Source organism: Oncorhynchus nerka, linkage group LG3 (assembly GCF_034236695.1).
Source record: "Oncorhynchus nerka isolate Pitt River linkage group LG3, Oner_Uvic_2.0, whole genome shotgun sequence".
Classification (NCBI taxonomy): domain Eukaryota; kingdom Metazoa; phylum Chordata; class Actinopteri; order Salmoniformes; family Salmonidae; genus Oncorhynchus; species Oncorhynchus nerka.
This window is the reverse complement of record NC_088398.1, coordinates 30,556,483-30,582,955: the sequence shown is the minus strand read 5'-3', so window position 1 is coordinate 30,582,955 and position 26,473 is coordinate 30,556,483. Positions and strand designations below refer to the sequence as shown.

The 26,473-nt window shown below is 40.1% G+C and overlaps 1 protein-coding gene and 1 pseudogene across 1 annotated transcript; one reads left to right on the top strand and one right to left on the bottom strand.

Annotated features, from left to right (window-relative positions):
• Positions 1-1,253: 1,253 nt before the first annotated feature.
• On the top strand, positions 1,254-15,640 carry LOC115106611 (fasciculation and elongation protein zeta-2-like; annotated as a pseudogene).
• Positions 15,641-18,464: 2,824 nt separating this feature from the next.
• LOC115106604 (calcium homeostasis modulator protein 5-like) lies at positions 18,465-26,434 on the bottom strand. The gene is made up of 2 exons (XM_029629492.2): positions 20,143-26,434; positions 18,465-19,887 (listed from the first exon to the last, which is right to left on the bottom strand). The coding sequence occupies exons 1-2, from the start codon at positions 20,683-20,685 to the stop codon at positions 19,543-19,545; spliced, it is 888 nt and encodes a 295-aa protein (XP_029485352.1). The 5' UTR covers positions 20,686-26,434; the 3' UTR covers positions 18,465-19,542.
• Positions 26,435-26,473: the final 39 nt, after the last annotated feature.

Sequence of the window (26,473 nt, the reverse complement as noted above, 5' to 3'; positions counted from 1 at the left end):
ACATAAGAGTGTTAAAACCCACAAAACCTGCCACGGTAGTTATTTTATGGCTGCTTATGACACCTACATAAAGCTTTCAAAACTCATTAAACCTACCACACAAGACAAAACATGCCATTTACATTTGACATTTGAGTCATTTAGCAGATGCTTTGATCCAGAGACTACTTTTCAACATGATGTTTATGTTATGTAACATTTACTGAAATTGACCATATTCAATTATTTTTGTAATTGCGCACAAATTGATGTCAGACATGCACCGACCCCAATGCTCTGTTGCTGATGACTGGGATGACTGCAGGAGAAAATTTCAGAAGCAGGACAAGACCTCCTTTTTTTTGACTGATGACTGACATAACGGCATGTATGTGATAGGCCTATATGATTATGATGGTCATAATGCTTCTTGACAGTATCATAAAGTGCATTTTCTTAGTCCAAGTAAAGTGGCACAGGATGGTCATAATGCTTCATGACAGTTTCATAAAGTGTATTTTCTACAAGTTATTTAAAATATGATGAGGAAAAAAAACATGACTTTAAACAATTCATTACAACAACAACGGACTTAAGAAACACATTTTCAAATGAAAGGAAACTTCTTGACGGGAAAAAAGACATTTGATTAAATGTGGGGTTTCACACTCTTATGTAGGTGTCATCTCCAAACATAAAATAACGCAATATATGTCACAACAGGTGTAAATATATGGGTTATGACAGTGTTATGACATATTATGTCAGGGTTATAACTGTCATAACGTGTTATGAAGCTGGGTGTCAAGAAAAGTGTTAGTATGAAAGAATTATGTTTTGTGCAGTTGAACATTCTGTTATTCTTTCTAAGGAAACCTATTTATTCTGTTTCAAATGTTGGGGTGCCGCTTTGTAGTGTTGCTATACAAGAGCAAAATGGTGTTGACCCAGAATGTTTGCAAACCAATGTAAAATGAGTCCCTGAAGCATCAAAATGTCTAGTCATTCTCTGGTGACTGGTCTGAATTTGATTGTAGCCTAGCTAAACTACTATTATTGTGTAAATGTCATTAAATGCCATAGTTTGGGTCTTGGGACTACAAATTATTTAATGTTCTAGATTATTGAAAACAAATCTCTGTGAATACATTTGGTTACGCTTTTTTTGTGTCAAAGGGTCATTTTGTGAGAGGGGCGCCCAGGCTTGAAAGGAACCCCTGGCACCATTTTGCTTTGACCTTTAGTGTTCAGTGATTGCAGATCTGTAAAACCCAGAAAGGAGTAAGCAATAAGGCGTTGTCTCCCCGAATCTTGTTATATTACCATATTGCTTGCGCCTATCCCGTTTTAATAGATGTGCAAACGCCAAGAGGTTAGGGCATTGGAGGTGGTGACAAAATAGTGTTCGGACCGGTCCAAAGAGACACAGCTCCCACCGGAGGATGCTGTGTCCTGACATTCCGTCGTCGCATACATCATTCATCAGAGGCACTTTGGGTGCAGCCATGGCGGCGCCCTTTGCACATTTCGATGACGAGTGGCACGATTTTAAGGAATTTGAGCCGGTCTCAGAGCAGGGGACTCGGATGGACCGAGTAAACTTGGTTGCCGAGCAGTTGACAGGCGTTCTGAGGGTCCTTCCAGAGCGCAACAACAGCTTTTCGGGCGAAATAGGCAGCTTCAAGTCCATGGAAGATCTAGTGACTGATTTCGACGAGAAATTGGCAGTGTGTTTCCGAAATGTCAACACCCAAACGGAGAACATTGCCCCTGTAAACATTATCGCCGAGGACACAACGTTGAGGAACGACGAGTGAGTATGCGAAGTGACTCCGTGCCAAAGTTAGTTTGTAACAACACCGTTCCTCTCTTGCAACACAGTATCAAATGTCAATGTCGCGCCCTGCACAATAAATAGCGTCCAACTCATAAATGCTGTCACGAGTATTGATGGTTGATGCAAGCTGCCGGCATTCAACATTGTATCAGATAAGCTTATATCATATTTACACCTATTCGAGAATATTGCTATAGGCTTACAGTTATGCTACGTTCACTTCACTAGAAGTTTACGTTTATAATTATGCTTTTTCCCCCATGCATTATTGTTGCTCTGCACGTACTGTCAGTTGCGCTGATGACTTGTCAATAAGCAATGTTATCAATGGTCATGTGACTGCTCCATCACACTAGATCTTAGAGCTCACATAATCTCAGGTTGACATGTCAGTGCATGGTTTCCCAAATGTGCCTAAAAACGACATCCCATTAAACTCTAGATTAGAATGTTGACCCAAATACCCTTCCCTGGAGTTCAGAATAAATCGGACAATTCACATTTATCCCCTCCTAAAAGATGAAAGATTTGGCTCATGTCTTGGGTAGAGATAGTTGATCCCACTAATCTGTTTGTGGTTAATAAATAGTTAGCCCAATACTATGCTGTTTATAAATGATAGATTAGTTATTAATGTCTCGCCCTTCCCCTTTTCACTATTCATAATACCGTTTTAAAGCGGTGCGGCTGTAGCATTATCAACAGGCCAAACATATCGCACAGCTGGCCGATTAGTTCTCGTTACATCTTACTGCTTCCAAGTGCAGTGTCAATATGGCAAATATAACCACTGTTGGCCATTATTAGAAGTTAGCTATCACTTATCTACACGAGCTTTTGGTCCTGGAGGTGGTTGTGTTCACTTTTATGTGTCTCTCATCTCATTTCCCCCACAGGATCTGGGATGCTCTCGCAGATAATTATGGTAATGTCATGGCAGTGGATTGGAAACAGTCTCGAACGTGCTCCCTCCATCTCCCCAATCTAATCCTCAAAGACGAACCAGTGAGTCAAGTTCTTGCTTCATAGAGGGCTCTTTCTTTGCCCCTTTCCTTTCATCCCCAGTCTCTGTCTCTCTCTCGTTCTCCATCTATCCCTATTCCCTACCACTCCCCCTCTTCCTGCCCCTACCGTCCTGTCCAATCTGTTTATTGCTCCAATCTAAAATTCAGAATTCATTGTGCCAGGATTTAGTTTTGATTAAATCCCCTCCCCCTGACCTGTCAGAGGGTGGATGATGTAACACTGGAGCTGTCCGACGATGAGCTGAGGGAACAGATGGACATGCACACCATCATCGTCTCCTGCCTCAATGACGAACCCCTCTTCACCGCAGAACAGGTAGGGCTACCCACCAATATACCAACCTACCAACCCACAGCTCTGCCTGGAATAGCCCAAGACTGACCTGCACTTTATCAAAGATAGAATACAGTGTAGCAGAGCTGGGTATGGGGCTTGTGCCTGTTGCTTGAATGTGCTTCACATAGACAGATGACAGGTGAACTGAGCCGGTGTTTGTGTGTTAACCAGAGTTGGGGTCTATTCGATTGAGATTTCCAGTCAATTCAGGAATACAATTTAATTCCAAGGATTGGAATTGCACTACATGTCCAATGCAACAGATAGGAATAGAAATGGAACTGATCCCAAATGTGTGGTGTTACCGTGTGTATTGTAGGTTATTGAGGAGATAGAGGAGATGATGCAGGACTCTCCTGACTTGGGGGCAGAGCAGAACCACCCCTCTCAGTCAGACCTCTCCATGCTCTCTCTGGACATCCAGCGCCCCAGAACAAACCACAGCTATGAAGAGCGTGAGTATATCTCTGTCAGTTAGGTGTGTGTGTGTGCACGTGTGTGTGTGTGTGTGTGTGTGTGTGTGTGTGTGTGTGTGTGTGTGTGTGTGTGTGTGTGTGTAAATGGTGTGAGGGAGGGGGAGGTTGAAAGTGTGTTTGCATTGTTATGCTACATTTCTGTGTGGTGTGGTGTGTGTGTGTGTGTGTGTGTGTGTGTGTGTGTGTGTGTGTGTGTGTGTGTGTGTGTGTGCAGGAGAGATGACCCTGTGTGTAGCAAAACTGAATGAGCGGCTAGAGGAGGTGGAGATGGCCATCAGACATTACAGTGAGGAGCTGATTCAACACCTGGCCCTCAGGGATGAGCTGGACTTTGAAAAAGAGGTGAAGAACAGCTTCATCTCTATCCTGATAGATGTGCAAAACAGACAGAAGGAACACAGGGAACTACTGAAGAAAAAAAAAAAACTCAAGAGTGGTGCCGGGGCCCCGCAGGGCCGACCAGAGAGGACACAAGCACTAGGATCAGTGAGTGACACCATCCATGCTGTGCGTGCACACACACAAACACACACACACAATTCCTGCTGATCCACTGTATTCACTCTTTTTACAAACTCATTTACTGGTTTATTGTTTTGGGGATATTGACCTTTTAAACCTTGGACATGGTTCCTTCGATTTTCATCTGCTTGTTTCCTGTTTGTGTGCCTCTTACTTCCCATATCTCTACTTCACTTCCTTCCCCTCTAGCGCTTTAGCATGGTGGGGCTCTCCTCTGCCATTCAAAATGGCTTCCGGCAAACTTTGGGAGTGGTGGGAGTGAAAGACAGGTGCCTATATTTCTCTCTTTCTCTCTGTCTGTTGCCCTCTTCATTGGTGCTGTGTGTGTGTGTTTTTGTTGGTCAACTAGATGGTAATTGTACATGAAGTACAATAGGTGGAATTAAAGTATTTGTGTGGTAGTGGTAGAAGTTTAAAACGTTTTACTTTACTATTAAAAGCAAAGCAGTTGCATATAGTCAAAGTTTATTGTAGTAAAATAATTATTTTTGATTAACTACTATATCAACCATATTAATTTGGATTATGGGGCAGTTAGATCACAAAAATGTCTCAACTACAGTTGTTGCGTGTGAAAACTAAAAGAAGAAAGACAAAGAACAAAGCAATCTTTTGTTAGAAGATGGGAATAAAAAGCAGGATCAAGTGGACAACACTCTTAGGAAAGCAAAGAAACTCGGAATCAATCACGCTATGGGTTTCAGATAAATAGATTTGTAAAACATTCAGTGTGAAGGAAGTTTGATTTTCGGTGAATGATGATGTCATGATTAGAAAGTTGTAAGCTATTATTTTTGGAGAGAAATATCTAGTGGTGACAACTCTTTAAATGTATTTGTGTGGTAGTTGATGAACTACAGTGCCTTTAGAACGTATTCACACCCCTTGACTTTTTCCATATTTTGTTGTGTTACAGCCTGAATTTCACATGGATTAAATTGAGATTTTGTGTCACTGGTCTACACACAATACTAGTTACTCCACAATACTAACCTAAATGACAGAGTGAAAAGAAGGAAGCCTGTACAGAATACAAATATTCCAAAACATGAATCCTGTTTGCAAATAAGGAACTAAAGTAAACCTGCAAAAAATGTGGCAAAGAAATTAACTTTATGTCCTTAGTACACAGAGTTATGTTTGGGGCAAATCCAACACAACACATATTTTTTAAGCATCAGGGTGATGCATCATGTTATGGGTATGCTTGTCATCAGCAAGGACTAGGGAGTTTTTTAAGATAAAAAGAAACGGAACAGAGCTAAGCACAGGCAAAATCTTAGAGGAATACCTGGTTCAGTCTGCTTTCCTACAGACACTGGGAGACAAATTCACCTTTCAGCAGGACAAGGCCAAATCTACACTGGAGGTGCTTGCCAAGACGACATTGAATGTTCTTGAGTGGCCTAATTACAATTTTGATTGAAATATTTTTGAAAACCTATGGCAAGACTTGAAAATTGCTGTCTAGCAATGATCAACAACCAACTTGACGGAGCTTGAAGAATTTAAAAAATAATAATGTGCAACTATTGTACAGTCCAGGTGTGCAGAGCTCTTAGAGACTTACTTAGATAGACTTGCAGCTGTAATCTCTGCCAAAGGGGATTCTAACATGTATTGACTCAGGGGTGTGAATACTTATTTATGTAAATGAGATATATTTGTATTTCATTTAACATTGTTTTACTAACATTTCCAGAAACATGTTTTCACTTTGTTGTTATGGGGTATTGTGTGTAGAATTCAGAATCCATTTTGAATTCAGGCTGTAACACAACATAATGTGGACTAAGTCAAGGGTTATGAATAGCACTGTATATAACTGCCCCTGAACAGGCAGTTAACCCACTGTTCCTAGGCCGTCATTGAAAATAAGAATTTGTTCTTAACTGACTTGCCTAGTTAAATAAAGGTAAAATAAAATAGGGCTGACCCTAGTTAGTAGACTGGTTGATTGTTTGGTCGATAGGCTGTTGGTTGATTTACATTTACATTTACATTTAAGTCATTTAGCAGACGCTCTTATCCAGAGCGACTAGGCTGTCCAGTGGAACAGCCACTTGTGCATCTAAATCTTTAAGAGAAGGATTACTTTATCCTATCCTAGGTATTCCTTGAAGAGGTGGGGTTTCAGGTGTCGAGCTGTGGCAAATATACACTACATGACTAAAACTATGTGAATACCTGCTCGTTGAACATCTCATTCAAAAATCATGGGTATTAATATGGAGTTGGTCCCCCCTTTGCTGCTATAACAGCCTCTTTACACTTCTGAGAAGGCTTAGGGCTGGGTGATATGGCCTAAAACTCATATCTCGATTTTCTCAGCTTATGGGAGATTCACAATATATACAGTTGAAGTCGGAAGTTTACATACATCTTTGCCAAATACATTTAAACTCAGTCCTAGTAACAATTCCCTTTAAACTAATCCTAGTAACAATTCCCTGTTTTAGGTCAGTTAGGATCACCACTTTATTTTAAGAATGTGAAATGTCGGAATAATAGTAGAGAGAAAAGGATTTATTTCAGCTTTTATTTCTTTCATCACATTCCCAGTGGGTTAGAAGTTTACATTCACTCATTAGTATTTGGTAGCATTGCCTTTACATTGTTTAACTTGGGTCAAACGTTTCGGGTAGCCTTCCACAAGCTTCCCACAATAAGCCAACACCTAATTTGGCCACCTTTCCTTCCAGTTCTCTGCTGCCTGTGACTGGAACAAATTGCAAAAATCATTGAAGTTGGAGACTGTTAATCTCCCTCACCAACTTTAAACATCTGCTATCTGAGCATCTAACCAATCGCTGCAGCTGTACATAGTCCATCGGTAAATAGCCCACCCAATTTACCTACCTCATCCCCATACTGTTTTTATTTATATGCTTTTCTGCTCTTTTGCACACCAGTATCTCTACCTGCACATGACCATCTGATCATTTATCACTCCAGTGTTAATCTGCTAAAATTGTAATTATTCGCCTACCTCCTCATGCCTTTTGCACACAATGTATATAGACTCCTTTAAAAAAAAAAAAAAAATTCTACTGTGTTATTGTCTTGTTTATTGTTTACTCCATGTGTAACTCTGTGTTGCTGTCTGTTCACACTGCTATGCTTTATCTTGGCCAGGTCGCAGTTGTAAATGACAACTTGTTCTCAACTAGCCTACCTGGTTAAATAAAGGTTAAATATATATATTTTTTTAAACAGGCAACTCAGTGTATGTTAACTTCTGACCCACTGGAATTGTGATATGGTGAATTATTAATTAAATAATCTGTCTGTAAACAATTGTTGGACAAATTACTTGTGTCATGCACAAAGTAGATGTCCTAACCGACTTGCCAAAACTATAGTTTGTTAACAAGAAATTTGTGGAGTGGTTGAAAAACGAGTTTTAATGACTCCAACCTAAGTGTATGTAAACTTCTGACTTCAACTGTATATATAGATTTTTTAAAATGTTTTCTCTAAATAAGCTTTGTTGTACAATTTAAAGAAAAATTACGCTGCATTTAAAACAGTCAGCAATAATCTAATGAATTCAGAGCTTGTGAAATTGTACCTAGGCTAAATATATGCAATTCAACAGCCATAAGAACAGACCTACTAATAATTTAATTATTTTATCAAAATACTTGTACCTGCTTTTTTTTGGTAATAATTACTGATCTGGCTTTCAGGTCTGTCTATAAAAATGATATTTTTGTTACAAATTTACCAGAACCATGCATAATGCACATCAACTAATAATGTATCAGGCATAGAAAATGAACACCGGTCTCATAAACAATCTCTCAAGCACAAGCACACGTGCTAGTAAGTAGCCAGTTAATGTTTATTTTTTAAGTTTAGCCAACTTGGATCTAGGTATAATTTCACAAGCTCTGAATTCAGCTAACAAAGCAAAACAGTTGCATTTTACCGAACACATTCTTCTGTCCAACTCCAACTGTTTGAACAGATGTTGAAATAAAGTGGCCTACCTTATTTCTCAGAATGAGAATGAGTTGCCAATTCCTTACATAATTGTTTTATGCTTATTGCACATTTATAAAACACAGCCTAAACAGCTAGTATAACTATCTTTATTCAACAAAAATGCTGCCAACCATACATTGTACCTTAATGCGTGCACTACAAACTGATCATTCATTTTCCAGAATGAATGTTCATTGGGACATCCGTTTTAGTTGTGTCTGCTCTGCTTGAAATTTGAGGAGTTAAAACATAAACAGGGTATAGTTCGAAAGGTTAACTTCTCCTCTATTACAGTAAAATAATGTCTCCATGTGTTTCGGTGTCCATATGATCAATTCTGTTGGACCAAACCTCAAATGCAAATAGCAAATTGAAACCGTTTGTCAGAGAGGAAGAAGTGATCTCTCATCTTTTTTTTGTGAGTTGTAGGGGGAGGGTCTTGGGAGAAAGAGGCGAAGTGCGTTTCTATGTGCTTATTTTGAACCTAAGCTTGTTGCCTGCCTTCCCGCCTTTCGAACAACGACACCCGTTGTTATGGTGAAGACATGAGCATCTTGTCATTATATACAGATCTCTGGTGTAAATGGGAAGGTGCACAGCACAGAAGGAGCGAACGAGATGAGACCAAAAAGACAACATGAGAACAAGCAGACATAAATGCGCATAAAAACGAAAAAAATACAAAAACCTTGATTCTGCGATACAGGCATTTGGAATATTGTTCAAAAACATTCATTCAAATTAATTCTATATATCGCCCAGCCCTACTTTCCACTAGATGTTGGAACATTGCTGCAGGGACTTGCTTCCATTCAACCACAAGAGCATTAGTGAGGTCGGGCGCTGATTTTGGGCGGTTAGGCCTGGCTCGCAGTCTGCATTCCAATTCATCCCAAAGGTGTTTAATGGGCTTGAGGTCAGGGCTCTGTGCAGGCCAGTAAAGCTATTCCAAACCGTTCTTAACCAACCGTTTCTGTATGGACCTTGGTTTGTGCATAGGGCATTGTCATGCTGAAACAGGGAATTGCCATCCCCCAACTGTTGCCACAAAGTTGGAAGCACATAATCATCTTGAATGGTATTGTATGCTGTAGCGTTAAGATTTCCCTTCACTTGAATTAAGGGGCCATTAAAAACAGCCCCAATGTTGACACAATGTTTCAAGTTCCTTGCAGACAGGTCATGCATAGACAATGGGATTTAGATTATATTTATTTTCTACCTGCAGGTTGCAATGTTCAAAATGTTTGGCTTTATGTAATTATGTAGAGACTATTTTTACATACTGACAATGAAAATAAAAGTTACTTTTAGATTTGTATCATTTTAATTTACATATAATTTAGATTTACCACATAACATTGATTTTGAGATATGAAGGCTTTATTATATATTAAATTAAACTGTTCCATGAAAATGTGCATATGAAAATCATAACTGACATGCAGATCAGTAGAAATGGTATGATAACTTGGCACTCCAAATGGAAAAGGTTGCCATCCGCTGGTTTAGCCTATTACCTGCAAATTTAGGAGCTTAACAGCCGAGGCAAATCTGCGAAAGCCAGCAGCAGCGGGCAGCGGGAGGAGGAAGGTCGGGAGCAGGTGTTTTTTTTCTGGTTAGGCTATATTGATCTCTGGCTCTCTCTTTAGTCATTTATGTGTCTTCATTTTTAATCGCAGTCCTTAAAGCATCAGACAAGCTCAGTAGCCTACATATAGGTGATTTTATTCAAACATCGGACGTGGAAAAATACAAGTACATTTTATTCAACCAATCAGAAGACTCTTGGTCAACTAAGATGTGTTTTATTCAGAGACAGCCCTACACTGTATGTAGAATAGATTTGTTTGTAGACCTACTGATAGCTAGCTTTAAGTCTAGCTAATAAATGAACTCTTTATTGCTAAAAATACATTTCCTGAAGTAAATGTGGTTTGTTTGCTAACTTGTTTTAAAGTATGTATGGTTTTGAAATATGTTATAGTAGTGGTAGTGCCTGCAGTATTAATGGTGGTGACTGGTTATAGTTGAAAAAGTAGGTAGTTGAAAAGCTAAGATAGTCTGAAAATATGAAAGTTGGTTTGAAGTATCTAGCTTGAACGGTTCAAGAGTTACAATTATTGTTGGTGGGTATTATATGCTAATTTATGCTCATTTAAGTTTTTCAAATTTATAGTGCAGACCAAAGCTCGTGCGAACCAGAGCACACCCAGGGCCAGAGCTGTACCAGAGCTAGTGCAGACAAGAGCAGTAGTTGTGGTCAGTAGTTGTGTGGTTGTGGTCAGTGTCTAAACTACAGTTGTTGCATGTGAAAACTGAAAGAAGTGCAATGAGAAGCAGGATTGCCAGGTCTAGCTTAAATTTCTAGCCCAATGACTTCTCAAAACCCGCCCAAAAGGCCTTAAAACTAGCCCAATTTTTTTTTTTTAAATCAGGCAAGAGAGGAGTTGCCATACATAGACAATAAACTATTTTTCCATAACGTTATCGAGACAAGCAGGAATATCATACTTACTTGTAAAATCCAGGTTTCCTCAAAATAATAATTATTGCAAGCTATGACATGACGTAATAAAGGAATAGGAGTATGTGACAAAAGAAAATAAAAGTCCGTTAGCTGTGGTATAGTGGCCATATTGTCATTATAAACGGTTTACCAACGTAATTAGAACAGTTCAAAGTAATGTTTTGTCATACCGTTGGTCTGATATACCACGGCTTTCAGCCAATCAGCGTTCAGGGCTCGAATCAGGTTTATAATTGTAAATAAATCCCCTTTGTGCATGTGCATAACAATAGATAAATCCTACAGGAGAGTTTGAGTGATGAAAGTTGGACAGAGGATCTCGAAATCTCTGAGCAAGAAACACTTGGACAAACATGAAAAAACTAATGTTAGGCTCTTTTCTGGCAATTGGGCTGTTATTGTGTGACAGATGTTAAGACTACAATCTGTCATTGACTTGTCATTTCAATAGACATAGGCTTTAGACTAAAATCAGGGTTTTTGATTCTAATTCAATTTTACCATAGTTTGCTGAGATAAAGGCAGGTAGCCTATAGCCCCTGATAGACCTACATCTAATTTCAGATAGTCTACAGTATCCTAGACAAGATGTAGGCAAGATGTAAACTGAACGATTGAGCAGCTCGCTTAGTTCAAATTAAGACACATTTATTCAACATGAATAGCGAGGCGATATCGCAATAAGAAGTAACTTGTTTCCCCAATAGCCGACTGGAATAAGAATGTGGTCATAATTTCCATCACTGAATTAAATAATTAATCATTAATAATATATATATGAACTTAATATGCTTGTCAACATTTATTTAACATTCTTTTTTTGAATGGGTTTTACCTGTAGCCTAATCTGACGATAGTTCATAATAACACAAGGCTACACCAACAAAGTTATAGGCTAATTTATTAAATTGGTTTGCCAGCTCCACAAGCGGCACAAATGGCTATAAAAGGCTACACAAGCGGCACAAATTAATTTGCAATGACTCCAGTGATATCGTCATTTCAACAACAATTATTGTATCAAATGGTAGCCTCCAATGTCATATACATGAATAGGTTTACTTGATGGCCAACAGAGGCACATAGCCTAATGTCAGTTTCATTGGGGACTTTTCCCCGTAAAAAAGAACCAGGCGAGGGAGTTCCATAACTTCCATTTAACATTTCTACCCGGGCAGCCCCTGAGACCCAAGAACTGAGCATGCATGAAGCACTTTGCTTGATACCTAAGCAGTCAACATTAGAATGCAGTTTAAACCACCTCCAAGTGGATTTATGTAATGCGTTCTAGTGCGTTCCCAAAGTCATTTTCCAGTGCTCTCAATTATTTATTGATGTGCACCAGTTCTAGAGTATTAATATGTTTTATGGAAAAAAATGTTTGGAAAAAGGTGTCTCCATAATGACAATCTAAATAGCCTACCTACAACTGGTGAAAAGTTGTCACAACGTACCCGTGTGCTGCTCTCGCTCCTCTCGCTCACCTGACGCAGCCAATAACTGTAGTGCTCTCTCAACACACACACACACATACATACACCCCTCTGGCTCTCCCCACTACTCAATCACTCAGGACCAGCCTGTCTCACTGCCTGACAGTCAGGAGCAGGTCACAGTGAAATACATTGCTCAAAAAAAGTTAGGTTAAATTAGATGATTTGTGTAAAAAGTTGCATTGTTTCATTTACAGTGAATGGAATGTTGGAATTGAAGATGTCACAATGGGGCCTTTAGAATGTTGAGAAAATTGCCATGAAAGTGGATGGAGGACAAAAAAAATAAAAAGTATAAAACATATTTAAAAAAGGTTGTCTACATGTTGTAATGTTTCCATGGCGTTTGTAGCTTGAACAGTGCTAAATCATAATATCAAAAAGTCTGAAGTACAACAAAGATTTCAAGTCTGGACTTTTGCTTCGCAAATCCCACCTAAGAATGCTGATCCCCCCCCCCCCCCCCCCCCCCCGCGCTGTAGTTACGAAGTAGTCTTAACAAACATCACTATGTTAATTTCCTGTCTACAATGGTTGCCCACTTCTACTCTCATGGAGCAGCAATTGAAAAATTGTCTTTAGCATGTACAGTGCCCAGTGAAGGTTTTCACACCCCTTGCACAGTTTTCTAAATGTTCTGCCGTAAAATGAAATGTAAATGCAAATTACATTTGATTTTTTCCCGACCAGTCTACACAACCTGCTACACAATTTCAATGTAAAGGAAAATGATAGAACATGTTCTTAATTAATTAGAACACAAAACAAAGATGCCTTGATTGCATATGTCTTCACATTCAATCTCATTCAAAACGATTCACAGCTTTAATGGCTGCCAATGGTGGTTCCACCAAGTATTAACTCTGGGGTGTGAAGACATATGTAATCAAGACTGTTTTTTTTATTGGTATTAATTTGTAAAATGTTCTATAATTCTTCTTTCACTTTGAAAATGTGGGATAGGCTGTGTAGATCAGTAGGAAAACAATATAACGTGTAATTGAATTAAGGCAGACAAATGTGAAAAAGTGTACAAGGGGTGTTTACACTATCACTAGGCACTGTACTTATACTCTCTCTCTTTTTCTCTGTTGTTTCTACCCCTTGGCCTCTCTTAGTATCTGACCACAGTCATTCCATATGAGAAGAAAGGAGGCCCTCCATCGGTGGAAGATCTTCAGATCCTTACCCAAAGTAAGTGGCACATTAGTAAGTGGCACCTCTCAGGTGCAGAGCATTTATCCCCCGCCCATCAAATGAATCTTGAATAAATAAAAACATTTGTGCTACTTGAAGTACAGGGTACAGTTGTTTATCTGGTGTTATAGATGGTTGACATACCGTGGTCAAATAAATTCCTGGAATAAATATATTTTTCTGATTGGTTTGTGTTGCAGTCCTGCAAGCTATGAGAGACGACAGTGACAAGGTGCCCAGGCTTCTGACAGACTACATTCTCAAAGGTGAATACACTCAGCCTCTCTCTATGTACATTGTAACATTAGTAGGCTATATTACAGGGATGTATGTGTTATTGGCATACTGTTGTCTCTGCATTTTTGTAGAATTCAAGAGCACAACGGTTATTGATAACCGGCTATTTTAGTCTATTTTAAGCTAGGCTTTTCTACTGTTTAAGTTGTTGTGCCTTTTCTTTTGTGTGTATGGTACAGGGCAATTTACAGTTGAGTGATCTCCTTTTTCATTTCTTTAAAAACATGTCTCTCCATTCTTCATTTTCTGTTCAATGTCTCGCTGCATTGTACTTGCCAGCTCTGGTGTGAGAGCTGTGGACAGAGAGGTTTGTGGCACACATTCACAGACACTGTACTGTGTAGTGTAGTTCACTCATTGCGGGGAGAGCTTTAGTGTAATGTGTCCTGTCACTGCCCCCCCCCCACCCCCTCACTGTCACACTGCTGCTGTTTAGGGTATGGTAGACCCCATTGCTGCTCCCGTTGGTGTCACAAAGTTATCCCTGACCCATGACCTTGCATTGCGTATCCCTTCACTTCCTCAAGTTATCCCAAATGGACCTGATGGGTTCCCCTGAAACGCTCCCTGGGAATCACTGCTCTTACAACCATTGGAACCTATTTCTCTTTCTGGGCTCACTGAATACTAAATGGCTGTATTGGCATATTGTGTATTTTTGCCGTTGCTTTTTCAAGTGTGTTTGGATTCCTTGAGACTGTTTTCCTGATCAAACCTAGATAGATACAGGTACTTGGTTATTTTATTTCTCCAGTTTTACTATTTCATTCCTTTTTCTCCACCCAAGCCTGTTCTATTTCTTACTTTGTATTTTCCCATAGTTGCCTAACTGGCATTCACACATAGTCTCAGCCATACTCATTAATATGTGTTTTTTCCACAGTGCTTTGCCCAACATAGACTGGAAGGATGATAACAGACATTTTGGAAACGAGGTGAGGGATCTGGTTTCAATGTCAACAAGCAAAATGAAGAGGACTCACTCGGTGATAAAAAAAAAAAACATAAGCACACTGAATTGATTCTTTAGGAAGCATGGTATTTTACCTCAAGTTGCTCCTTTTTGTGTAACACCCCATAGATGTTTTATACCTCATTCAGTTTTATTTTCTCTGTGTTGAGCATGGTGATTTCACAAACCTTGTGTATTTGACAACTTCAGGTATTGTTTTATTGTTTTTACTTTAAGTGCAGTGTAAAATACAGTACTCAAAGTCATAAGAAAGATACTCATACATTCTAGTGTTGCATATACTGTATGTGGCTGATTTCAACAGCCTTTTGGACAATAGGGAGCCTTACTTCTTTTGGCCCTGAAGTAAGATCGAGCTACTCATATACATTTACATTTAAGTCATTTAGCAGACGCTCTTATCCAGAGCGACTTACAAATTGATCCAAAGGGTTGTGTCTTAATTTGATTAACCTAATGTGAAGGTCTCAGAAACGAGCATGTGTAATATCAGGGATATGAAACATTTTAGATTTGTTTAAAAGTGCTTAAATAAATTTAATTAATAAAATAAACCTTGAACTAAATACTAACATTATTCTACACAACTCAGTCCACCATTTGGCCTCCCTAAACGCTCTGCACATATATGTTTTAGTCATAGCTAAATACTGTAGTAGTACCATTGTTGTCATACTTAGAAGGAATTGCGAAGGTAATGTGAACAGAACTGTAATTAATTACAGAGCACTGATGTGACTACTAGCTATGCATTTGAGTAAACAATGACTCACTGAATCAGAGGCACCATGCAGCCCAGACCTGGCCAGTCTATGAAGGCTGTGCACACAAGCTGGGCATTATTATATTTCTATACACAAGAAATGAAGATGCCTTTTTATTTGCAAAAAACATTTGTACATTTGTAAATTACTTTTTCTTTTTAACCAAATGTTATTATACTCAGCTACTTCTCTGCTAAATGTATAAAGTCAATAGTAAACCCAATTGAATCTGTTTTTGTTTCATTACTGAGTCAACTCCCTTTTTTTCTCTCCTTGCTCATACAGCATACTCCAGCTATCCGTCAATGACAATGATATGGAACAACAACTTAGTTAGTTATGCAAACTCAACCCTGCATTTAACAGGCAGCCATGCTCTGTCAATGCCACTTTACTCTAATCCTCATTGGAACATGGGGAAATCATGAAGCTAGTGTTATATTGAACACAAAACATTGACAACTCATTTTTCCAACTCCAACTAGGAGAAAAACATTAGAGAGAGGAACAGCATATATGGATCCAATGGTTTGTGAAAATGTGAGAGATGGCTCCTTCAGTACCAGTGTCCTTCACTTCACCAGTAGGCTTGTAGATACTTGAGGATAAGAGTAACTCGCACGTGCACATAATACACGTGAAATACAAAAACGAACACTCCAAAACACACTGTTGTTTTAAATTACTTAAATGTAAATGTAAATGTAATAATCAGCCGAACCATATCCAGCTAGGTGAGAGGAACCAGATGAACTAAATGAAAGGGTATTTTGGCAGCTAGGCCAAGCCAGTAGGTAGCTACCAGTGGGAACATGATTGTGTGATGAGTGAGATGATAAATGCCAAATCAGGCCATGTGACAACCAAACCAACACATGGCACCCCATGAAGAACTTAAAGATACCACAAGAACATCACTCTTGTTTGGACTGAGAATGAAACACAAAGATAATGTCTAGAGATAATATCACTGCTTCATATTATATTCAAATGGCGTTACATTTCAAGATAGGAAACTGATATTGAGATCTGAGATGATCAAATTCTCATCATGGACACACAACGTAAACTGAGATAAACTCATTCACCATTGCTAAATGGAGTATATAAATGGAGACATGTCAGTACAGAATATCTCATAGCGGCCTCATCTGCAAAAAGCAAATGAAGAGTTTCATACCAAGATTATATACAGTTGAAGTCGGACGTTTACATATACATAGGTTGGAGTCATTAAAACTGGTTTTTCAACCACTCCACAAATTTCTTGTTAACAAACTATAGTTTTGGCAAGTCGGTTAGGACATCTATTTTGTGCATGACACAAGTCATTTGTCCAACAATTGTTTACAGACAGATTATTTCATTTATAATTCACTGTAACACAATTCCAGTGGGTCAGAAGTTTACATACACTAAGTTGACTGTGCCTTTAAACAGCTTGGAAAACTCCAGAAAATGATGTCATGGCTTTAGAAGCTTCTGATAGGCTAATTGACATCATCTATCGTTGTCTCTGATTGAGAACCATACTTAGGTACCCTTTTCCCCCACCTGTTTTGTGGGAAGTTAACTGTGTAGTTGTTCAGGGCACATAGCCCAAAGCTTCACGGTTGTTTTTTTGTTCTTCGTTTTGTCGGCGTCATTTTTAAATAAAGTTCAAATGTACGCTTACCATGCTGCACCTTGGTCCAGTCCTTCAGCCAGCCGTGACAGAAGGTTTTCACACACCTTGACTTTTTCCACATTGTTGGTTTACAGCCTGACTTGACCTATACACAATACTCCATCGTGTCAAAGCGGAATGTTTTTATTCGATTTTTTACAAATCAATTCAAAATTAAAAGCTGAAATGTCTTAGAGTCAAAAAATATTCAACCACTTTGTTATGGAAAGCCTAAATAAGTTCAGGAGTGAAAATGTACTTAAACAAGTCACAAGTTGCATGGACTCACTCTGTGTGCAATAAGAGTTTAACAATACTTTTGAATGACTTCCTCATTTCTGTTCCCCACACACACAATTATCTGTAAGTTCCCTCAGTTGAGCAGTGAATTTCAAACACAGATACAACCACAAACACCAAGGAGGTTTTCCAATGCCTCGCAAAGAAGGGCACCTATTGATAGATGGGTACAAAAAAATGACAAATATCCCTTTGAGCATGGTGAAGTTGTTAATTACACTTTGTATGGTGTATAAATACACCCAGTCACTGTGGCTGTGATAAGATAAAACTGAGGATGTATAAACAACATTGTATTTACTCCACAATACTAGCCTAAGTGACAGAGTAAAAAGAAGGAAGCTTCTACAGAATATAAATATTCCAAACATGCATCCTGTCTACAACAAGGCACTAACGTAATACTGCAAATAAATGTGGCAAAGCAATTCACTTTGTCCTGAGTACAAAGTATTATCTTTGGGGAAAATCCAATACAACACATTACTGAGTACCACTCTTCATATATTCAAGCATAGTGGTGGCTGCATCATGTTATGGTTAATGCTTGTAATCATTAACGACTAGGGAGTTTTTCAGGATAAAAACTAAAACAGAATGGAGTTAAGCACAGGCAAAATCCTAGAAGAAAACCTGGTTCAGTCTGCTTTCCACCAGATACTGGCAGATTAATTCACCTTTCAGCAAGACAATAACCTAAAACACAAGGCCAAATCTACACTTGCTTACCAAGAAGACAGTGAATGTTCCTGAGCGGCCAAGTTACAGTTTTGACCTAAATCTACTTCAAAATCTATGGCAAGATCTGAAAATTGTTGTCTAGCAATGATCAACAACCAGCTTGAAGAATTTGGAAAATAATGGGCAAATGATGCACAATCCAGGTGGGTACATTTTCGAGACTTGCCCAGATAAAGTCACAGCTGTAATCGCTGCCAAAGGTGCATCTACAAAGTCTTGACTCAGGGGTATGAATACTTATGACAATTTGAATATTTCTATATTACATTTTCAATACATTTGCAAAAATGCATAAAAACGTGTCATTTTGGGGTATTGTGTGTAGACAGGTGAGAAACAATCTGTTTAACAAATGTTTTATTCAGGTTTTAACACAACAACACGTGGAACAAGTCAAGGGGTATGTATACTTTCTGAAGGCACTGCAACTACACCGACATGGCTGCATTCTCCCCTTAGTCAAACACGGTGGAACGTGGACAGGTTTTACACACAAACTCACCACCCTGAAATGGTTTAATCAGGCATAATGCAACATGTACAAATAAGGTTCTATGTACAGGTTAATTTAGCGCTTACACATTACATGGTTTTACAGATGTTAGAAAGGAGAGGAGGGGCCACAAAACAGGGGCCACTAAATATTTTGTAGAAGATGTCATACATGATTTATTACCTCTTCATTTGTGAGTTACTGACTACTATTGACATTAATAGCTGAACAGGAAGGCAGTAATGGCAGACCAAAACGTATTGCTTGGACAAGACTAGTTATCAAATTACCATGCAACATAAAGTGAGCTGCTTCACTTGTACCGTCATAGGAAGACACTTTAAGGTTGTGCTCAAGTTGACACAATTCTATAAGCATTGAGTTGTGTAAACATTTCAAGCAAATTGCATGTTTACAACTCTATCGTGGTGCAATATTACATTCAAAATTCCATATTAAAACTATACAACTACAATATCTCTCCTACCATTATCGACCAGTAAAGTGAATGAAATGCCTCAAAGGCATGTCAAAGAGAGGCAGAGGAGACTTTTTCAAATCATCAGACAAGAAGCCCTGCTGTTTCACCACTTCTGCAATGGCTGCATTCTTTGGTAATAACTGCCGTGTCACTGGTAGTAACCTTCTGAATGGTGTTCTGTGTAGATGTCAGTGCTTTGGGGGAAATGCAGGAAACAACACCTCTCCTCAGTCTGTGAGTTAAACCTATAGTATATACTGCATGTCATTTATAAAAGGTAAAACAAATAGGATATACTATCATTCATACACTGTCAATAGAAAAAGTGTCAAACAATGTCCCAATCTAGTGTTCGTGAAATATGGATATGCATTTATATGCCATTATCCACCGCTCTCTCAGCTCATCTCTGTGCCGTGGTCCAGCTCCATGACTGGTCTTTTGTCAGGGCAGTAGTCTCTGGTCATCACGCTCCACATACCTCTGCAGGGTGCTGTAGTACTGCTCACTCTTGGAGAAGGTGTAGAGGCCTGAGATCTCCTCCCAGGCCTTGTGGTTGGGGAAAGGGAATATTTCCGGTTCACGGTTCTCAAAAAAGCTCTTCAGGTTCCTCTCGGCCAGCTTGGATGCGTACTCCATAGAGAATGTGTCGAACTGCTCCTTCTCCTTTTCTACGTAGTGCTTCCAGAAGGTGAGCTGCAGGTAGCTCACCTTCGAGCGGCAGTTGGTGTAGCAGGTCCCGAGGAGCCCTAGAACGGCTGAAATGATGATGATACACCAGCCCAGTATCTGCAGATGTACAACCAGGAACCAAAACTCACGCTCACATAAAATGAATAAAGAATGCCAATAGTTTTAAAACATTATTATAATAATTGTTTATAATAAACTTCAATAGTGTTGCTTACAGTCAACTGAATTACAGATAGTAAAGTATATCAACGACTCGCACCAGCATTTGCAGCTGTACAATATGACATTGAAAAATATGACATTCCACCGTACAAAAGTCACAAACAGGGTCTGACTGCTGCTTGCACTCACCTGTGACTGAGCCCGGAACATAAGCAACAGTTCCATGTTCAAGTCACTGGGCAGCTTGGACTTGCTGCAGGGCACACGGGCCAGCTCCTCCCGGCACATCAAAGTCCTGTTCTTACAGAACATATCCAGCACCAGGTTATTATCCAGCCCACTGACAGCACACTCGTAGAAGGTCCCGTTCAACAGTGCCACACACAGCCACATGATAGGGGCCACACAGGCACCGAAGAAGATTTTGACAAACACCTTGAGGCAGGTGAAACAGTTGCCACCGGGGCAGAGCTTAACGGGGTTGAGGCAACAGCCAGTGTAGAGGCGCCACAGCCTGCTGCTGAAGAAAAGACCCAGCACCAGAAGCACCAGGCCTGGGCCCAACAGGAAGGTCAGGCCGTATGCAAAGTTCTGGTCGTGGTTGCAGGGGCACTGGAAGGAGACCATGGAGAAGATCCGCTCTCCCCCGATGGTCAGGAGGGCCATGAAGCTGTAGCCAATGGTGGCCTTCTGGTTCATGAAAAAGCGCAGGACGGTCTGGAAGTTATCCATGGTGTCGACAAGGAGTTTTCACGCACGCTCAGCAAAAAACAAAATAACGCACAGAGAATGAAGATGGAAAAATAAGGCAGTGAAATAGTTTTGACGCAACGGGTTGCGTCTCCAACACTCACTCCACTTCCTGTGCTGTCTGAGCACAAACACACTGAAGCTCTTCGGAGCCTATTTCTGCCCCTCCCTTCCCTCCCTCCTGTTCTTTCTCTTTCAATCTTCCTCTCTCACCAACTCCTCCCTCTTTTCCTCACTTTATCTCTCTTTCCTACCCTTGTCCGAACTCTTAATCCAATGAGATTGTATTCTCCAACTCTCAAACCCCACCTTGATTCTTCCTTCTAAATTTCCTTCTCTCCCACTCCCCCCTCCTTTCCTAGGCGTAGGTAATAAAACAAAAGTGACTAAACTGGCTGAGATCCTGCAGATCTGGTTTTTTACTTCAGGCCATGCAGCTGCCTTTATCCTCTCAGAGTGATGTCATATGACAAGCAGCCACGGGGTCATGCAGTCTGTCAAAAAAACAAAAACTTCACTTTAACCAGATTCACTTGGATGGTTATTTGAGCAGTTCAGCACAGTGATTTCAGCACCATGATTTATTGTCTGTATTAAATGCACATACAGCTTGACCCAGATACAACATTATACAGTATATGAAATCACTCTTTGCTCTCTCTCGCCCTCTTTTTCCCTTTCATGCACAAAACACCGCACACACGACGCAACGTGGTATTTCGGCACAAAAACTGCAGTGCATTCATAAGCAGTTGCAAAAATGTTCATACTGAGCTATGCAAGCTCACGTAGATGCATGTCGTGCATACCCAGAAATATAACACGGAGCACAACAGTTTTATAGGCAATCATATAGCTAGCTAGACATTACATTAGACTTGCATAAGACCTACTAGTGTTTCAGAAAAAGGAGAAAAGGGCAGATCAAACATGTGTTCTGAGTTAGTGGTTGGTAAAGAGAAGGGTTTCCTCTCCCACTTCCTATAGAAGCCTGTGATGAGTTTCTGTGCTCTACAATTCACATAGGATGAAGCTATAGTCTCCTTACCCTAAAAGGCCTCTGAGTGCTATAAGGGCACAAGGCGAAACCCAAATGCAGACGCAGGAGGCAAACGGCAGCGCACCTCCAAATCGATCCCGCTCCAGAGTACAGGCCTCGGCGTAACCCTCATTCCTTCGACGATAAACTCTAATCCGAGACAAAACCGCGACTCGTCAGTGAAGAGCACTTTTTGCCAGTCCTGTCTGGTCCAGCGACAGTGGGTTTGTACCCATAGGTGATGTTGTTGCCGGTGATGTTTGGTGAGGACCTGCCTTACAACAGGCCTACAAGCCCTCAGTCCAGCCTCTCTCAGCCCATTGCGGACAGTCTGAGCAACGACGGAGAGATTGTGCGTTCCTGGTGTAACTCGGCAGTTGTTGTTGCCATCCTGTACCTGTCCCGCAGGTGTGATGTTCGGATGTACCGATCCTGCGCAGGTGTTGTTACACATGATCTGCCACTGCGAGGACGATCAACTGTCCGTCATGTCTCTCTGTAGCGCTGTCTTAAGCGTCTCACAGTACGGACATTGTAATTTATTGCCCTGGCCATATCTGCAGTCCTCATGCCTCCTTGCAGCATGCCTAAGGCACGTTCACGCAGATGAGCAGGGACCCTGGGCATCTTCTTCTGGTGTTTTTCAGAGTCAGTAGAAAGGCCTCTTTAGTGTCCTAAGTTTCATATCTGTGACCTTAATTGCTTACCGTCTGTAAGCTGTTAGTGTCTTAAGTTAATGTTAAGGAAGTTGAGAATTCAAGCAGCTTTTCGCAGCTTTTTGTTAAAAATCGCGCAACATTTCAGCGCCCTGCTATTCATGCCAGGAATATAGTATATGCATATGATTAGTATGTGTGGATAGAAAACACTCAGACGTTTCTAAAACTGTTTAAATCACGGCTGTGACTATAACAGAACGTGCGTTTCATCGAAAAGTGCAGGGAAATCTGATCACTGAAAATGGAAAAATATATCCGTCCGCGACTTCAAGGAATTGTTCAAAGTGAACCGAATTAAATAGGGCTGAGGTTACAGTGCCTACAGCTTCCACACAATGTCTAGAGTCTTGTCATTTGATTCAGCTTTGATTCTTGGTCGAACCGAATCAAGGGAACTCATTCCCTCCGGTCTCCGACCGGATGTTTTGGTCGAGCTCTCTTCGGACATGTTTTCGAGACGGACAGCTAAAGAATTTACATCGCCTCCTGATGAATTTTATCGCTTATTAACGTGTACTAATACCTAAAGTTGCATTACAAAAGTATTTCGAAGTGTTTTGTGAAAGTTTATCGTGGACTTTTTGAATTTTAAAAAATGACGTTACGTTATGAAACGCTATTTTTTTCCGTTTATCACACAGTATTCTTAGATCGATATCTAGGCTATATATGGACCGATTTAATCGAAAAAAGACCCTAAATGATGTTTATGGGACATCTAGGAGTGCCAAGAAAGAAGCTCGTCAAAGGTAATGAATGTTTTATATTTTATTTCAGCGTTTTGGTTTGCGACGGCTAACGCAAAATCTGTCGTGTTAGGTGACATTGCAGTATTTTGAGGGTGCATGGTATCAGATAATAGCTTCTCATGCTTTCGCCGAAAAGCATTTTACAAATCTGACTTGGTGGATAGATTCACAACGAGTGTAGCTTTAATTCAGTATATTGTATGTCAATTTTAATGAAAGTTTGAGGTTTATGAACCTCTATGTGTGGCGCTCTTGAACATTTCCGCTGATTGTGGTTCCCACCTCGGTACCACGTCCTTAAGAAGTTCCACAGGTGCATGTTCATTAATTGTTTATGGGTCATTGAACAAGCATGAGAAACAGTGTTTAAACCCTTTACAATGAAGATCTGTGAAGTTATTTGGATTTTTCCAAATTATCTTTATAGTTTATATGTTTGTCTTCGGGACTTTGTGGCCCCGTTACCTCAAATACTGTGAGCGTGACGTAATCAGATGTGCTGGAGGAGGTGAAAAGGTGTGTGAAAGAAAGTCGAGGCACAGGATCCACTTCCTGAATGAGAGTGAATGCAGTGACAGTGTGGCAATAACATAGTGTGTTTGTTCCCTTTCAAAGTCAAGTTTACTATCCCCTTTAGGACCAAATTCACTGCATTATCCTCATACTTAAAGTGAATACTTGTGCTTCAACTTTCTTTCAAGTTCTTCCACTCATCCAACAACAGCTCCCATGGTCTTACACCATAAGACTTCTGATACCAATGCAGCAAATTTGGGGTGATATTGGGACACAAAACTGTGAACCGCTATACATTTTTTGGGGAAAAAATAGTATTTTTATTATTTTGAAAATACAAAATACCATTCTCTGAAGTATCTTGTTACAAATAAAAATGTATATACAGTGGGGCAAAAAAGTATTTAGTCAGCCACCAATTGTGCAAGTTCTCCAACTTAAAAAGATGAGAGAGGCCTGTAATTTTCATCATAGGTACACTTCAACTATGACAGACAAAATTAGATTTTTTTCTCCAGAAAACCACAGTGAAGGATTTTTTATGAATTTATTTGCAAATTATGGTGGAAAATAAGTATTTGGTCACCTACAAACAAGCAAGATTTCTGGCTCTCACAGACCTGTAACTTCTTCTTTCAGAGGCTCCTCTGTCCTCCACTCGTTACCTGTATTAATGGCACCTGTTTGAACTTGTTATCAGTATAAAAAAGACACCTGTCCACAACCTCAAACAGTCACACTCCAAACTCCACTATGGCCAAGACCAAAGAGCTGTCAAAGGACACCAGAAACAAAATTATAGACCTGCACCAGGCTGGGAAGACTGAATCTGCAATAGGTAAGCAGCTTGGTTTGAAGAAATCAAATGTGGGAGCAATTATTAGGAAATGGAAGACATACAAGACCACTGATAATCTCCCTCGATCTGGGGCTCCACGCAAGATCTCATCCCGTGGGGTCAAAATGATCACAAGAGCGGTGAGCAAAAATCCCAGAACCACACGGGGGGAATCTAGTGAATGACCTGCAGAGAGCTGGGACCAAAGTAACAAAGCCTACCATCAGTAACACACTACGCCGCCAGGGACTCAAATCCTGCAGTGCCATACTTGTCCCCCTGCTTAAGCCAGTACATGGCCAGGCCCGTCTGTAGTTTGCTAAAGCATTTGGATGATCCAGAAGAAGATTGGGAGAATGTCATATGGTCAGATGAAACCAAAATATAACTTTTGGTAAAAATTCAACTCGTCGTGTTTGGAGGACAAAGAATGCTGAGTTGCATCCAAAGAACACCATACCTAATGTGAAGCATGGGGGTGGAAACATCATGCTTTGGGGCTGTTTTTCTGCAAAGTGACCAGGACGACTGATCCGTGTAAAGGAAAGAATGAATGGGGCCATGTATCGTGAGATTTTGAGTGAAAACCTCCTTCCATCAGCAAGGGCATTGAAGATGAAACGTGGCTGTCAGGACCCGGTTACGAACCCGGGTCTCCGGTGTGAGAAAGAGTCACTTAGCAAACTGAGCCACGAATAGTCGGCAGAACCCAGAAGATGAGGCAGACACAGCAGTACTTGAGACAGTGTTTTAATAAAGTAAAAGGAAGGTTCAGGCAAAAATAAAAATCCACAACATCAAAAGTAATTCCAAGAGAACAAAGGTAATCCTCCAAGTCAAAAAGGTAAATCCACAATGTGGTAGGTACAGCAGAAAAAAGCCTCAAAAGCTAATCAAAAATAAATAACCAAATACAGAGTACCACAAGAGCATCCAACTGGAGCAACAAAATGTTCACAGCATCACTGGGCTGGGTGCTAACATTCAAACACAGAGCAAAGAACTGAGGCGAACTAAGGGTTTAAATACAATCAAGGGAAACGAGGCACAGGTGCAAATAATAACTGGGAACAAGGGGAAAACAAAAGGGTCAAAAAGCACAATGGGGGCATCTAGTGACCAAAACCGGAACAACCCTGGCCAAATCCTGAGAGTGGCTGGGTCTTTCAGCATGACAATGATCCCAAACACACCGCCCGGGCAACGAAGGAGTGGCTTCATAAGAAGCATTGGAGTGGCCTGGAGTGGCCTAGCCAGTCTCCTGATCTCAACCCCATAGAAAATCTTTGGAGGGAGTTGAAAGTCAGTGTTGGCCAGCAACAGCCCCAAAACATCACTGCTCTAGAGGAGATCTGCATGGAGGAATGGGCCAAAATACCAGCAACAGTGTGTGAAAACCTTGTGAAGACTTACAGAAAACGTTTGACCTCTGTCATTGCCAACAAAGGGTATATAACAAAGTATTGTGAAAAACTTTTGTTATTGACCAAATACTTATTTTCCACCATAATTTGCAAATAAATTCATTAAAAATCCTACAATGTGATTTTCGGGATTTTTTTTCTCTCATTTTGTCTGTCATAGTTGAAGTGTACCTGTGATGAAAATTACAGGCCTCTCTCATCTTTTTAAGTGGGAGAACTTGCACAATTGGTGGCTGACTAAATACTTTTTTTGCCCCACTGTAATACACAAATGTAATTGAAATATGTATGTCAAATACATGCAACAGAAATACTGCCTATCTCTGACTAGTACTACTTAAGCTTTACACAGAGATACGAATCTAACAATTACGCTAAGTTTGCATTCAATTCAGAGCTGATGTTCATCGCAGTTCACTTGTGGCAATGGTCGGTCTACAGTGCAATAATATAAAGAACAATAACGCATAAATACTTTGGAGACC

Coding starts and splice junctions, on each gene's coding strand:
- LOC115106604 (XM_029629492.2), bottom strand. CDS start 20,685: ATGGATAACTTCCAGACCGTCCTGCGCTTTTTCATGAACCAGAAGGCC. Junction 19,888..20,142: donor TGTTCCGGGCTCAGTCACAG/GTGAGTGCAAGC, acceptor GTACATCTGCAG/ATACTGGGCTGGTGTATCAT.